The 17,255-nt window shown below is 42.0% G+C and overlaps 1 protein-coding gene across 1 annotated transcript in view; it reads left to right on the top strand.

The window, feature by feature from the left end:
• The window catches only part of ZNF598 (zinc finger protein 598, E3 ubiquitin ligase), a 125,802-nt gene that overhangs the window by 49,134 nt on the left and 59,413 nt on the right, over positions 1-17,255 (top strand). Inside the window, exons 5-6 of the mRNA XM_069209775.1 lie at positions 9,839-10,056; positions 11,102-11,222. Coding sequence (XP_069065876.1) covers positions 9,839-10,056; positions 11,102-11,222 — 339 coding nt within the window. The remainder of the gene's footprint in view (positions 1-9,838; positions 10,057-11,101; positions 11,223-17,255) is intronic.

The raw sequence follows: 17,255 nt of genomic DNA on the forward strand, positions 1-17,255 counted from the left end.
TTGATAGTTCTATATACAATACCTGGCAGTCTTTTAATTATAAGACAATAACTACCACAGACTGTGGTTGCTGTGGGGCAGATTGAGTATCTCAACTAGCAGTGTTCATCTTATTCTATTAACCACTGTTCACTTTGGGTGACTGACAAATTACAAGCTGAACAATACACTTGGTTTGCTTTTACTTGTTATACTGGGATGGGGCTTCGTGCAGGGGAACGGATATTATGCAATATAATTTAATTTCTGGAATTTGTCCTCCAGTCAGTTGCTGTTTAATCTGCATGCGTTTAGTGAAGAGTAAGCATTTGATTGTGTGAGTCCTCAGAGGATGTGGTGGCAGTTGAAGTCTTAGGGGGATTACCCAGATTTAATCAGAATGTGGTGAAGAGAGGAATAACTTTTAGCATGAAGTCTTTTAGGCGGCAAGGCTGTTTTTCTTGCAGGAAGGGGGACTGATTGGGATAAGTTTCCATCAACTGAGAGAAGGGAGGTAATAAACTGTATGTCATGGGATTTTTCAGTGATGTTTAATCTGTGCTTGCGCTGCGGTGAAGGAAATAAGCCTGCATAATTTGGACAGTTTTTGTGTTTCAACAATAGAGTGGTACGATGTATCTTGTATTTGATAGGAGTGCCTAGTGTTTCATTTGCATGATGAAGCCTATTCTCCAGGAGGATAGTGAGATTTAAATGTCATCTGTTATGATGGAGTGGTTCAGTTTAGGTTCTGATGGCCTTACGTTGTACTTAAGAACAGGTAATGATTTATTTTGTAGTCTGTTCGGGTTGGGTTAAGTGCTGTGACGTAATCTGCAGACACTTTAAAGGAGAGTGTTCTGCTGGGTTAGTCAGTATTGTTTTGTTCTAAAAGAGATTTGTTAGGCTTAATGTGCGCAAGCTGGAAATGACTGATTTAGTGCATTCTACTTTTCCAGAGCACCAGGAGACCAAAGTTAGAAGGGATTTGATTTTCATATGCTAGGGGTAACTGGATGTTAAATGTTATTCTTACAGTCCTCTGGTTTTGTATTGTGGGGAAGGTGTTGCATGCAGATGCCTGAATGTAGTTGAGTGATTTAGGTTGAATGTGCTGACTGGAGGTGAGGGATTTACCCACATGTACTGAGGGGTGTTATGGTGAAGTTAGCTCTTTACCTGCTGGGAGGGAGTTTCAATAAATAAAATGATACTTTTAGACTGTGAGCTTATGGACCTCTACAGCTCAGGCCACTGAGGAAACACCCAAAGAATACAAAGCAAATTTTAGAGGATATTGTCACAAAGAATTTTGATAGTGTGCTAAGACATCAGAAAATTGTATTTTATTATTTGTGTTGTACCGATAACAATATAGTGCAGATTTAGTGACATGGACAACATGTAACAGTGTACAGCAAACTAGAATGACAGCTGAACTGGTGAAGCTACATGGAGATCATTCTTTGGTCTGTAGGTGTAGTGTAAGCAAGGGAGTTTTAGACCCTCGTGGTTCAGGCTTGCAACTTTGAATTGATTCTGAGCTTTTTGCTGAGTGGATGTGGGGCAGAAAAATTGAGAAGTCTCTTAAAGTTTTTTTTTTCTTCTTTTCCTTTTCAGTGGGGCAGAGTGTGGATTTCGGTTACGATTTTTGTTTTGTATAAAGTGTCTTTCCTTTCCATCCCATAGGTTAGCGTTTATATTTTAGGTGAAGTGTATTGTATCTGCTGCAGGCAATTTTGAAGTTTATTTGGGTTTTGAGAGGGACCCAGTGGAGTTCTTTAAAACAGAAATGATTTCCCTTATTTTATGGCACCTTGGACGAGGCTTACTCCCTTTCAGTGCCACAGAAAGCTTCTTTGATTCTCTATGTGGAACTGTCCTTTCCAATTTTCAGTTCTTCCATTGCAACTGCTTTCAGCTACTTGGTTGCTTTTAAAGTTCATGGATGTAGTTGACCTTGATCCTTGGGTAGAAAACTAGTTACTGGAGGCAACTTCCCTTTGTCCTGCTGCAGAGCAGGTTAAATATATATGCGAAAAGGCAAAATGCCATCACTAACAATGCAATAGAGTCAGTTGCTAAAGTGGTCTACTCCATTGCCCAATGCTTTGGGTTGTCATTGGCAGAAGCAGCTAGTGAATGGCACTGCACAGTTCTCCATGTATGTATATTCTAACATTTTTTTAATTATTATTATTACAAGAGGCAGGCAGACAACATTGTTTGCCTGTCAGACAATTAAAACTACCTTACAACACACACAGCTAAACAATACTCAGATTATAAATATTCGCAAAATTATAGTTGGCTAAATAATGTACCTCTTGTAAGATGTTCTGTTAAGGATTATTGCATTGTCAATCTTCTCACCTAAAGTTGGCAGATGATGAAACCTACACAGGAGCGCTTTCCTAATACGTAATCTGAGATTTCTAGTAACAACCTACCTGTCTAAAGACTGTAAGATAGTGTAATAAAAATACACCATTAAAGGATGATTAGCTTTTAGTATGTTTTTCACACTAAATAGATCAGACCTGTTAATTGTATTATTTTAACTGTGCGGAGAAAGAACTGGGAATTTACAACAGGACCTTCACTGGCCGAAGGAGGTGGGTCTTAGTCTGTATTGACAGGTAGTGTGATCTGAGATACTGCAAATGTCGTATGCCGAGTTACCACACTGCCTGAACCACCCTTGGGTCTCCATGCTCATGGCAACCCAGAGGGGGTTCTGGATGGGTCGTGCTCTGTATTTACAGGTAGCGTGGTCGGAGATACCGCAAATATATTTATGCTGAGTGACCACACTGCCTGAACAACACTTGGGTCCCAATGGTCATGGCAACCCAGAGGGGTTTTCTGTGAGTTAGCAGGAGCCCCAGTCTGAATAGCAGACCGAGATATCAAACTCTGGATTTTTTTCTGTGTCCCTAGTACAACTGCATTATTTTCAGAAAGGAGGCATGGTTAAGCCGTTTACACACCCCTCTCAAAGCTGGTGGGTTGCTTATAAACGGTTAACAGAGCTTTCAAACCCGGGGCAGAACATAGGTTTTCCTGTGATGATATAAAGGAGGTTTACGCAAGTTCTAGATGTGGCACTACACATTACTTTCCTTGTTTTTTTTGCCATGTTTATTGCCCTTTGCTACTATTTGTTCCCCAGAGTTTTGCTTCTACCTTTTTGACTTTCTCTCCTTTGTCTGGATTCTTTTTGGCTTTCTCATCCTTCATGATGTCAGGAGGAGGATGTCCGTTGCTGATTTCTCTAATACAAATCTTCAATCAAGAGCTACTTGTTTCCCAATAATATTCCCCTTTGTAGGTTTTCCTCCTAAATTGGACCCTTCTAAGTAGACTTGACACCTTCCACATTTACTATTCTGTAAATATGGACACATTTGCTCCTCTGTTGGTTTGCCCTTTCCTAGGGTGGTCAAGGAAACAACTTTACATACCTCCAAGTTGTATCCTTGACAAATTGTGACACACTCCATTTGTTTGGTAATTTTGTGTATCTTTCACAGAACCTAGCACAAGACCTAACACTGTGGCTCCTTTCCAGGACTTAGCATGGAGTTACAACAATTGTACCATGAGAATTCAGTGTTAAAGCAGACCCAGTTGTCATGGGCTACCAACATCCCAGTCGACCCTTCTAGTGCCCCCTGTGTTTGTGGGGATCCAGTGAAGTTAAGATAATTATTGTTTTTTATTATGGGCATTTTGCCTTTCATCCCACAGTTTTGACAAGCCCAAGTCAAAGGAGGTGCCTTCTGTAATTGCCTTACTGGGTCAGCATTAATTTGAGATACTCTGTTAGTAACTAATTTGAATACTTATCTACACTCTTATAGTACTTTCTTGCTAGCATTTAATTAGATGCTTGAATGTTGTGACTTGGAGGATTCTGCTGAAGTTTGTTATACCCAGCTAAGTGGATTGTATGTAGTGACTTTGTGTGTCTCTTTTTAGTTAGTTGGCAGCTGAAACTACTTGGGTTGAAATGCCTTAGATGATGCTCTCTTGATATGGTCTGAGGAAAGAAATTGGGGACAAATGCATTTGATTTGTGCAGCTGTCTTTTCTTTTTTTTTTTTTTTTTTTTTTAACTTACTGATTTTAATCTTGCAGATTGTACAAGGATTGCAGGAAAGAAGGAAGTCTCAGAAGGCCATGTTGATTTTCCTAGAGTTTTTATATCTGGAAGGATGGAAATTTCTGGGGGCTTTTTTCAAGAAGAGCCTGTACAGTTACAATTTGAATGTTCCTTTGCTGAGAAAGAGATCATTGATGTAACACAGGACTGTGTTTATATTATGGCAAAGCAGAACCCGATTTAAGCCTGTATTAATTGCCCTCAGTATAACTATGCAGACACTCTGTCACCTTCTGAGCAGAAGATGAATTCCCTTGTATTGACTCCTCTGTGAATAATACTGATCAACATCTGTTCCTTGAAGCAATTATTATAAGAACACAAGAACAAAGGTTTTGTAACACTTTTGCTTTGTTCGATTGTGGTGGATGTGGAATGTTTTATTGATCATGAATGAGCCACAAATAATACCCTTACGTAAGAGAGTTAAGTAGACTCCTGAAGTGAATTAACCTATTGCTGCAATATACTAGAATTCTGTTTCATTACAAGTCTCATTTGGAGATCATTTAGCCATACTATATTTTGACATTATTGCCGCTGCTTATTATGGTGTTATTTTTGGAACTCCTTGATTCAAGAGGCACAATGTATATTTCAACTGGGAGACTTCACTTCTAATATACATCTTCAGCGCCTTTTTGTTAGTAACACTGCAGTACCATACTTTTTGTCCAGTGTTTACATGGCCTGAAGTTTGTTTATCCTCACAGGGAGTATGATTGTAGAATATGAACTGATTCTTGAGCCATTGTTCCTTTTGGAAGTATTTATTCCTTGATGGTGGAAACTGAGATCTTCAGCAGCTTATGTTCATATGAATGTAAAGGATAGTTTAATTGTACCACGTTCATCTGCTGAGAACCATTATTTGTTGCATCTACAAAAGACCACATTGTTCAACATTATATTGATTATAAAGACTTAAAACACAATATGATTCAGTGCCTCTTATTAAGGAAATTTCGGAAGCCCATCTGTGGAGCATACAATTTAATTTAAGAAGCGCCCCTCTGCTGGGAATAAAAAAATGCAATGAGTGGAAAATGTTCTTTTGCTTACTAGATATTGTGTAATGCATTTGAATTGTGATGTGCTCCTGCCTTCTTTCAGCACATCGGTTGCTCAGTATTCGTAGATAATCTTGATTCAGTTTATTTCTATATTAGAGTGGCATTGCTGTGTTCCGAAAGACTGATGATCAACATCAAACACACATGACTTGGTGTTCAGCAATATAATTTATCTTGCAAACCTGAGAAGTGTAAGTTTAAGAAAGTAGTTTAGTCTCTTGTGTTCCGATTGAATGTCTCCAACTTATCAGTAGATCTAGAAAAGGTAAGGCAATTTGTGGTTGCCCTTCGCCTACAAACATTAAGGAGACCAAGAGTTCCTTATATTTACAAAGTTCTACCATCCATTCATCATGAACTTTGCTGAGTTAACTAGTGATAACAGTCGTGTTTTGAAAAAGAATATGACAAAGGGTTTTAACTGCAAGTGTCAAGCTGGGAAGGCTTTATTACATTTAAAGGTGTAATCAAGCACCCATTTATGTCATCCTCTTATTTCAAAGAAATTTCCTTAAACACCGCTGGCTGAGCTGTTGGAGCAGATCTACTACAAGATCTAGAATGTGATTAACAAAAACAGCCAGTCTCTTACTTATGCCATGTAGTGTCTGAATCTGAACATAACTGTTCAGTATTTGAAAGAGAACATTCAGCTACAAACATGGCTTGCAGTTAGTGGAGAGGCATACTAGAGAACCATTTGCAGTTTGAACAGGCCATCAGGCAAAACATAATTGCAGAAGTAGTCACCAAACCTCATTGGCATGTCGTTTTTTTTGTCCAGTATGATTCTCTATCTTCTTATTTCCTGATATAAAGAAAATGTTTGGAGATACTGTATTGTGTCACTGACCTAAACCATCACTCACTTATGATCATCCTCTAATTTCCTATAAGCCAGTGGTTTAGACAAAGGTAAGATGATTGAAAATCAGATGGATATGAAGGTACTGAAGATTATTTTTATATAAAGACCTCTGTAGTTTAACAATATGAATTGTATTTTAACCTTAAACCTATTTTTGTTCCGGCCCACGTATTGCAGTTGGTTGTGACAAAAATGTGCCATGACCTGGCCATTTCTCTTCATAGAAGAATGGAGACTAGTTATGGATGCTCTCTTATAACTTTTTGGGTGGCTCACTGTGCATTCTGATTTTCAGCACTTTTTTTCTGGGCTTTCCAGTGTGTGCTCAGCATAAATCTGTATATTCTGATACCTGCAGTCATTAACGGTAGCCCCTGAACTGCGGCATATGATTTCTGTAGATTTTCCACTTTCAGAAGACTATTGTGTGACCATTGTTATAGTAGATACTTTTTCAGAGATGCCCCAATATTCACCTTTAATCAACTGAGCCAACGTGAAGAAGTGGCTAAGTGTTTCTTGACTGATGTGTTATGTCTTTCTGATTTTGATAGAAATTAAATATCTCACAAGTTTTGGAGAGCTTTGCGTAAAGAATTGGGAATTCAATATGCGCTTTCCTATGGTTATCTTCTCCAGCTATATGGGCAAAATGAACATGTTCGAAATGGGGTCTTTGGTTGACAGTCAGGTTACCCCCTGTTCAAGCAAGGATCCTCACCCTAGTCAGGGTAAAACAGAAATCACCCTCCGCTAACCCCTGCTTACCCCCTTGGTAACTTGGCAGAGCAGTAGGCTTAACTTCAGAGTGCTAGGTGTAAAGTACCTGTACCAACACACACAGTACCTTAATGAAAACACTACAAAATGACACAACAGAGGTCTAGAAAAATAGGAAATATTTATCCAAACAAAACAAGACCAAAACGACAAAAATCCACAAGTCAAGTTATCAATAAAAATGCAAAAAGAGTATTTAAGTAGTTTTAAACACACACTAGCGCTGCTAGCGTGAACTTGTACCTGGTGTGCGTCAAAAATAACTCTGCACAGTGGTACGTGAGTCAGAAATGCAGCCCCACAATGATCTGAAAACCCTGCAGCACAGGTTGTGATCTCCCAGCGTCCGACAGCGAAGCTGCGCGTCGTTTCTACTGCTCCTTGCGTCGATTCGCCTGCTCAGTGTGTCGATTCTTCGGTTGCGTTTCCTGCGAGTGTCATTTTTTCAGCCGCAGATCGGAGTCGCGCCAATCTTTTCCCCGCACGGCGCTCTGTGCGTGCATTTTCTTGTCTTTAGGCTGGCAGCTTCTCCTTTCAGGGTCCCTGGAACTGGATGGGCACCACAGGGAGTCTCTCCAGAGACTCCAGGTGCTGACAGAGAGAAGTCTTTGCTGTCCCTGAGACTTCTAACAACAGGAGGCAAGCTCTAACTCAAGCCCTTGGAGATTTCTTCACAAGATGGAAGGCACACAAAGTCCAGTCTTTGCCCTCTTACTCTGGCAGAATCAGCAACTGCAGGATAGCTCCACAAAGCACAGTCACAGGCAGGGCAGCTCTTCTTCCTCAGCTATTCAGCTGTTCTCCAGACAGAGGTTCCTCTTGGTTCCAGAAGTGTTTCTAAAGTCTGTGGTTTTGGGTGCCCTTCTTATACCCAATTTCTCCTTTGAAGTAGGCCTACTTCAAAGTAAAGTTTCTTTTGAATGTGAAATCCTGTCTTGCCCAGGCCAGGCCCCAGACACTCACCAGGGGGTTGGAGACTGCATTGTGTGAGGGCAGGCATAGCCCTTTCAGGTGTGAGTGACCACTCCTCCCCTCCCTGCTAGCACAGATGGCTCATCAGGATATGTAGGCTACACCCCAGCTCCCTTTGTGTCACTGTCTAGTGTGATGTGCAACAAGCCCAACTGTCAAACTGACCCAGACAGGGAATCCACAAACAGGCAGAGTCACAGAAATAGTATAAGCAAGAAAATGCCTACTTTCTAAAAGTGGCATTTTCAAACATACAATCTTAAAATCAACTTTACTAAAAGATGTATTTTTAAATTGTGAGCTCAGAGACCCTAAACTCCACTTGTCCATCCGCTCCCAAAGGGAATCTACACTTTAATCAGATTTAAAGGTAGCCCCCATGTTAACCTATGAGAGGGACAGGCCTTGCAACAGTGAAAATTGAATTTAACAATATTTCACTGTCAGGACATATAAACCACATTACTATATGTCCTACCTTAACCATACGCTGCACCCTGCCCTTGAGGCTACCTAGGGCCTACCTTAGGGGTGTCTTGACATGTAAGAAAAGGGAAGGTTTACGCCTGGCAAGTGGGTACACTTGCCAAGTCAAATTTACAGTTAAAACTGCACACACAGACACTGCAGTGGCAGGTCTGAGACATGATTACAGAGCTACTTATGTGGGTGGCACAACCAGTGCTTCAGGCCTATTAGTAGCATTTGATGTACAGGCCCTGGCACCTCTAATGCACTTTACTAGGGACTTACTAGTAAATCAAATATGACAATCATGGATAAACCAATTACATACAATTTACACAGAGAGCATATGCACTTTAGCACTAGTTAGCAGTGGTAAAGTGCTCAGAGCTCAAAAGCCAACAGCAACAGGTCAGAAAAAAATAGGAGGTAGGAGGCAAAATGATTGGGGTTGACCCTGCATAAGCAAAAAAGTCCAACAGAACAAATAAATCAGAGCTTAGGGCAGTGTCTACAATTTACTTTTTAACAAACTCAGATTAATTGGTTCTCATATTTGTAATTTGCAGAATTTTCATATAATAATGCTTTAAAGAGCATGAAGCATTTTTATTGGTGATGGTGTTACAAGTTCTAAAAGACTCATGGTACATGTAGTCTAGCCATGTTGATAGTTATATGTATTAAGCTGCTGAGAAAATTAAACTGGAAATAGAAATGCATACTCTGACCTCAAGCCATAGCATACAATATACACCTTGTTGAACATGTTACAGAATAATGCAGTCTTTTCTAAATCTTTGCTTCTCTGGATATTAAGTGATGGGTGGCAAAGGAAAGGGTTCATTTTGGAATGTGATCTTTAAAAAATAATATATGGCAAGTTGCTCTAATAATAACTTGCTGACAAGTTATTTTGTGATCCTGTGTTTGGAACATTCTGTCTCGTAAAAGGCAGTACAGTATATCACAGATGAAGTTCCAATCACCAGATATTTGGCCAGTGACTGGCCCACAACATAAGATCTCTGTATCATCCAGTTCTTTTATATTTTTACTGCACTTTCTGTAACATATTTTCCAACTCGAACACCTGAAATTTGGCAGCCAGTGACCCCCTCTCCCTTTCCTTTTTCTCAGTCCCATTTCAAGGTAGCAAGAGGCGTCATACTGTTGTTGTTTTTTTACTTTATATGGATGTATTGGCCTGGGTGCTGCCATAAATAGGCCTAAACTCAAAATGTGTCTGTTAAAGACCTTTGAGAGATCTGCAAAGCTAAATGTATAGTGACCTATCTTTGGCTAAGGATGTTCCTTTTTAGCTTATGTTTAAAAACCTTAAAGTAAAAAACCTGACATTCCAGGTGGAAGCTATGTAAACCTCAACACAGTAGGTGAATCTAGGATAGATGACAACTACAAACCTTTATTTAGAAGGAAGTATCTTTTTTCATTCTATTATTTCCTTGCATGTGTTAGAAACATCTTTGAACCAGAGGTTATTATAAAATAATGGTTGAATTTGTCCTTTTGCAGCGACTACGATTACCTTCGCGAACATTTCAGAGAATCTCATTTTCTGTGTGAGGAGGGCAGCTGCAGCACTGAACAGTTTACACATGCCTTCAGGAGCGAAATAGACTACAAAGCACACAAAACCAGCTGCCACAGCAAGAATCGCGCTGAGGCCCGGCAGAATAGACAGATTGATCTTCAGTTCAACTACGCCTCCCGGCACCAGCGACGGAACGAAGGTAAGATCCTTGTTGTTCAAAAGACAAAGGTAAGTGTTGTGTTTAAAAGAGTGTACATAGAGATGGTGCTGATGGACAGTGAATAAACTCAACAGTTACCTGGTCCTGTAGCTCAAAACTAGGTTTCAAGTGTATTTTAATCTACGTTTTACCTTATTATAGTAGTATGATATACTTTTTCTAAAAACGCTGGACTGTCATCCATGCTGTGTGGCATGCTTCGTCATTAAGTCCTCTCCAAATTGTGGTTATATACCCCCAATGGGAGTTCTATTTAGTCAGGGTAGTGACTCCTGAGCCTGGAGTGCTGTGTCGAAAAAAGGCTTGTCAGCACGTTGGTGACAAACTTAACTCAGGGAAGGCTTAAACCTTCTCTGATTTAAACTTGAACAAGGGGAGCATTATCCACTCTGTCACATGCAGTGTTTTGGCTAAAAACAATGCTGCCTGCACCCAAAGTATGAAAGAGAGGTTCAGTGTTTCAGAGCCCAGAATCATTGGTTTGGGATTTGCAGACCCAGAAATTTGGGGCCCTGAGGTACCTGCAATTACTGTTGTTGGAATTTGCCCAGAGTAAGTTCATCTTGAATAAATAACTAGGATAATTTTACATTTTGTAGATAAGCATAAGTTTAAATACCATAATCCCTTTCCTATAAGATTTTGTTCATGTGGTCCTATTGGTGATTGTTTGCAACTTCTGGTAACTTTTAATATTTTGCCATTCTTTTCAACTGTTTTCCAATTCGGCTTTTTAGTGCTGATGTATCTTAAGTTGCTAAAAATAGACAATAATAATTTTTAGTATCAAAATACACAACATTTTCTCTCTTCAAGCAAACCCATTTTACTAAAATTCCTCACGTAGACTGTGTCGCTGTAGCATAGACCCAATTATGCACCTGAAAGGACTTTACTATACTCCAGTAACTTGCATCATTATTTATGTGTTTCAAGAGGGAAGGGTCTTTCTGTCTTTGCTTGCTTGGAGATATGTGTAGATGCAATTGTATATTTTTAGTTAAAAAAAGTACATCTCTTTCAGGTGTTGTAGGCGGGGAAGATTACGATGAAGTTGATCGGTTTAACAGACCTGGTGGGAGGTCTGCTCGTGGAGGAAGCAGAGGTGGACAACCCAACAAAAGAGGGAGCTGGAGGTACAAAAGGTAAGCAAGAAACCTTTGGAGAAACAATGTGTTCGATGGCATGTGTAGCTGCAGATACACATGTTGTGCATAGTCCGCCGTCTGGTGTTGGGTCGGAGTGTTACAAGTTGTTTTTGTTCGAAGAAGTGTTTTCGAGTCCCGAGACCGAGGGACTCCTCCTCCTTTGTTCCATTGCGCATGGGCGTCGACTCCATGTTAGATTGTTTTTTTTCCGCCATCGGGTTCGGACGTGTTCCTTTTCGCTCCGGGTTTCGGGACGGAAAGATAGTCTTAACTTCGGAAAACTACGTCGGTATTGGGTAAGAATAGAATCGACACCGAATCGTGAAGAGCTCCGGTAACCCTTTGGGGTAATTTCGATCCCCCGTCGGGGCCTGGTCAGCCCGACCGCGTGTAACATCGACACTGATGGAACGGACCCCGTTCCGATTCTGTCCTAAATGCCACAATAAATATCCATATACAGACCAACATTTGGTCTGTAACTTGTGCCTGTCGCCCGAGCACAAGAAAAACGTGTGAGGCCTGTCGTGCGTTTCGGTCCCGAAAAACGCTCCGTGACCGGCGAGCCAGAAGATTGCAGATGGCGTCCACGCCGACAGGACACCGAGAGTTCGAGGGACAAGGAGAAGAAGAGGAAGCCTTCTCCATCCATGAATCGGACTCGGAGGAATTCGACGTAGAAGAAACCGTGAGTAAGACGTCGAAGCAAGCACCACACAAGAAAACAGACAAGGCCCAGGGGACGCCACTGCCAACAGGCCATGGCTCAACCCATAAAGTAGGTGACCGTCCATCGGCACCGAAAAAGGCCGAACTGGTGCCGAGATCGTCCGACTCGGGTCGAGACACAGGCACGCAGCCATCTCGGGACCGAGAAAGTGCTGCCGAAAAAGATCGACGCCGAGACAGTGGAACCGAAGCTGCTCGACGCAGAGACAGCGGCACTGAGGAAGATCGACGCCGAGAAAGCTCGACGCCGAAAAAGAAAAAATTCTCCTCGGAGCCGAAAAAAAGCAGAGACACAGTTTCGGTGCCAAAACGACCAGCAACTGAACCAACTGCCAGCTCATATACAGAGGAACAATCACTGTCCTCTCAAATGCGCAAACACAGATTTGAAGAAGAGTTACAGACCACTGATGTAGACCACACACAAAAGCGGATCTTCATACAAAGTGGGACAGGGAAGATCAGCACTCTTCCCCCAATCAGGAGAAAAAGGAGACTCGAGTTCCAAACACAAGAACAAACACCACAAAAAATGGTGAAGAAGGTAACTCCGCCACCCTCTCCTCCACCTGTAACTCACACATCACCGGCACAGACTCCGTCACATTCACCGGCTCATACCACCATGAGCCAAGACGACCAGGACGCTTGGGACCTATACGACGCCCCAGTATCAGACAATAGTCCTGAGTCGTACCCTACCAAGCCCTCACCACCTGAGGACAGCACAGTGTATGCACAGGTGGTAGCTAGGGCAGCAGAATTCCATAACGTGTCGTTACACGCAGAACCTGTCGAGGATGACTTCCTTTTCAACACCCTCTCCTCCACCCATAGCTCCTACCAAAGCCTACCTATGCTTCCAGGAATGCTAAGGCATGCAAAACAGATCTTCAAAGAACCTGTCAAGAGTAGAGCGATAACTGCAAGGGTGGAGAAAAAAATATAAAGCACCGCCCACGGACCCTACTTTTATCACCTCACAGCTGCCACCAGATTCAGTCGTGGTAGGGGCAGCTCGCAAGAGAGCCAACTCGCACACATCAGGCGAGGCACCACCTCCGGATAAGGAGAGCCGCAAGTTCGACGCAGCTGGGAAAAGGGTCGCAGTACAAGCTGCAAACCAGTGGCGCATCGCCAACTCTCAGGCGCTCCTAGCGCGATATGATAGAGCCCATTGGGACGAGATGCAGCATCTCATCGAGCATCTACCCAAGGAATTTCAAAAACGGGCAAAACAAGTGGTTGAGGAAGGACAAAACATCTCCAATAACCAAATACGCTCCTCTATGGACGCAGCGGACACAGCTGCAAGAACAATAAATACCGCAGTAACCATAAGAAGGCACGCATGGTTGCGCACATCTGGCTTTAAACCGGAAATACAGCAAGCGGTGCTCAATATGCCGTTCAATGAACAACAATTGTTTGGACCCGAAGTCGACACGGCAATTGAGAAATTGAAAAAGGACACTGACACAGCCAAGGCCATGGGCGCACTCTATTCCCCGCAGGGCAGAGGCACTTTCGGCACCTTCCGCAAAACAACCTTCAGAGGGGGGTTTCGGGGTCAAGCCACACAAGCCAGCACCTCACAATCAACACCGTCTACATACCAGGGACAGTACCAAAGGGGAGGCTTTCGGGGCCAGTACAGAGGAGGACAATTCCCTAGAAACCGGGGAAAATTTCAAAGTCCAAAAACCCCTCCAACCAAACAGTGACTCACAAGTCACTCAACCCCTTCACACAACACCAGTGGGGGGAAGACTAAGTCAGTTTTACAAATCTTGGGAGGAGATAACAACAGACACTTGGGTCTTAGCAATTATCCGACATGGTTATTGCATAGAATTTCTCCAACTCCCTCCAAATGTCCCACCAAAAACACAGAATATGTCAAAACAACATCTAGACCTTCTAGAACTAGAAGTTCAAGCATTACTGCAAAAGGACGCAATAGAATTGGTACCATGTACACAAGAAAACACGGGAGTTTACTCACTGTACTTTCTAATACCAAAAAAGGACTAAACACTGAGACCAATCCTAGATCTCAGAACACTAAACACCTACATCAAATCAGACCACTTTCACATGGTCACGCTACAAGACGTGTTACCACTGCTAAAGCAACAAGACTACATGACAACGTTAGATCTAAAAGATGCGTATTTCCATATACCGATACATCCCTCGCACAGGAAATACCTAAGGTTCGTATTCAAAGGAATACATTATCAATTCAAAGTGTTGCCGTTCGGTATAACAACCGCACCAAGAGTATTTACAAAATGCCTGGCAGTAGTAGCTGCACACATCAAAGGCAGCAAATACACGTATTCCCGTACCTAGACGATTGGCTAATCAAGACCAACTCCCTAACAAAGTGTTCACACCACACGGATTATGTCATACTTACCATCTACAAACTCGGTTTCTCCATCAACTATACAAAATCTCACATTCTGCCGTGCAAAACACAGCAATACTTAGGAGCGACAATCAACACAACAAAGGGAATAGCCACTCCAAGTCTACAAAGGGTTCATAATGTTCACAAGGTTATACAAGCCATGTATCCAACACAAAAGATACAGGCAAAGACGGTATTAAAACTCCTAGGCATGATGTCCTCATGCATAGCCATTGTCCCAAACGCAAGACTGCACATGAGGCCCTTACAACAGTGCCTAGCATCACAGTGGTCACATGCACACGGTCACCTCCTAGATCTGGTGTTGATAGACCGCCAAACATACATCTCGCTTCTATGGTGGAACAGTATAAATTTAAACAAAGGGCGGCCTTTCCAAGACCCAGTGCCACAATACGTGATAACAACAGATGCTTCCATGACAGGGTGGGGAGCACACCTCAATCAACACAGCATCCAAGGACAATGGGACGTACATCAAACATAGCTGCATATAAATCACCTCGAATTGTTAGCAGTATTCCTAGCGTTGAAAGCATTTCAACCCATCATAACCCACAAATACATTCTTGTCAAAACAGACAACATGACAACAATGTATTATCTAAACAAACAGGGTGGAACACACTCGACACAGCTGTGCCTCCTGGCACAAAAGATATGGCAATGGGCAATTCACAACCACATTCGCCTAATAGCACAATTTATTCCAGGGATCCAAAATCAACTAGCAGACAATCTCTCTCGAGATCACCAACCGGTCCACGAATGGGAGATTCACCCCCAAATTCTAAACACTTAGGTCTATTTGAGGTGTCCCCCAAATTTTGAAGTATTTGCAACAAAGGAGAACGCAAAATGCCAAAACTTCGCATCCAGGTACCCACACAGGCAGTCTCAAGGCAATGCTCTATGGATGAACTGGTCAGGGATATTTGCGTACGCTTTTCCCCCTCTCCCTCTCCTTCCATATCTAGTAAACAAATTGAGTCAAAACAAACTCAAACTCATACTAATAGCACCAACATGGGCAAGACAACCTTGGTACACAACACTACTAGACCTGTCAGTAGTACCCCATGTCAGGTTGCCCAACAGACCAGATCTGTTAACACAACACAAACAACAGATCAGGCATCCAAACCCAGCATCGCTGAATCTAGCAATCTGGCTCCTGAGATCCTAGAATTCGGACATTTAAACCTCACCCAAGAATGTATGGAAGTCATAAAACAAGCTAGAAGACCATCCGTTAGACACTGCTATGCAAGCAATTGGAAAAGGTTTGTTTGCTACTGCCATAATAATCAAGTTAAACCATTACATGCATGTCCAAAGGATATAGTGGGATACTTGCTACATTTACAAAAATCAAATCTAGCCTTCTCTTCCATAAAGATACACCTCGCAGCAATATCTGCATACCTGCAAATTACCCATTCAACTTCACTATTTAGGATACCTGTCATTAAAGCGTTTATGGAAGGCCTAAAAAGAATTATACCACCAAGAACACCACCTGTTCCTTCATGGAACCTCAACATCGTCTTAACAAGACTCATGGGCCCACCTTTTGAACCCATACACTCTTGCGAAATGCAATTCTTAACGTGGAAGGTTGCATTTCTCATTGCCATCACATCTCTAAGAAGAGTAAGTGAAATTCAGGCGTTTACTATACAAGAACCTTTTATTCAAATACACAAAAATAAGGTGGTCCTAAGAACCAATCCAAAATTTTTACCAAAAGTTATTTCACCGTTCCACTTAAATCAAACGGTAGAACTACCAGTGTTCTTCCCACAGCCAGACTCAGTAGCTGAAAGGGCACTACATACATTAGACATCAGAAGAGCACTAATGTACTACATTGACAGAACAAAAGAAATTAGGAAAACAAAACAACTGTTTATTGCATTTCAAAAACCTCATACAGGAAACCCAATATCAAAACAGGGTATAGCCAGATGGATAGTTAAGTGCATCCAAACCTGCTACCTTAAAGCAAAGAGAGAACTGCCCATTACACCAAGGGCACATTCAACCAGAAAGAAAGGCGCTACCATGGCCTTCCTAGGAAACATTCCAATGAACGAGATATGTAAGGCAGCCACATGGTCTACGCCTCACACATTTACTAAGCACTACTGTGTAGACGTGCTATCCGCACAACAAGCCACAGTAGGTCAAGCTGTACTAATAACTTTATTTCAGACTACTTCCACTCCTACAGGCTGAGCCACCGCTTTTGGGGAGATAACTGCTTACTAGTCTATGCAGAACATGTGTATCTGCAGCTACACATGCCATCGAACTGAAAATGTCACTTACCCAGTGTACATCTGTTCGTGGCATTAGTCGCTGCAGATTCACATGTGCCCACCCACCTCCCCGGGAGCCTGTAGCCGTTTGGAAGTTATCTTCAACATTTGTACATTTGTAAATATATTACTTAAACCTTAGTTGGTACATACTTATTCATTCCATTGCATGGGCACTATTACTAACATACACAACTCCTACCTCACCCTCTGCGGGGAAAACAATCTAACATGGAGTCGACGCCCATGCGCAATGGAACAAAGGAGGAGGAGTCCCTCGGTCTCGGGACTCGAAAACACTTCTTCGAACAAAAACAACTTGTAACACTCCGACCCAACACCAGACGGCGGACTATGCACAACATGTGAATCTGCAGCGACTAATGCCACGAACAGATGTACACTGGGTAAGTGACATTTTCATTTTCCTTCCTCCTGTATACCAGCTTGTCAACATAGGGATGCGGCAGAGCAATTTAAATCATAAAATAGTTTCATTTTCAAGAGACATATTCAATATAAAATACCATAAAACCTATCTGA

This window comes from Pleurodeles waltl, chromosome 10 (assembly GCF_031143425.1).
Source record: "Pleurodeles waltl isolate 20211129_DDA chromosome 10, aPleWal1.hap1.20221129, whole genome shotgun sequence".
NCBI lineage: Eukaryota > Metazoa > Chordata > Amphibia > Caudata > Salamandridae > Pleurodeles > Pleurodeles waltl.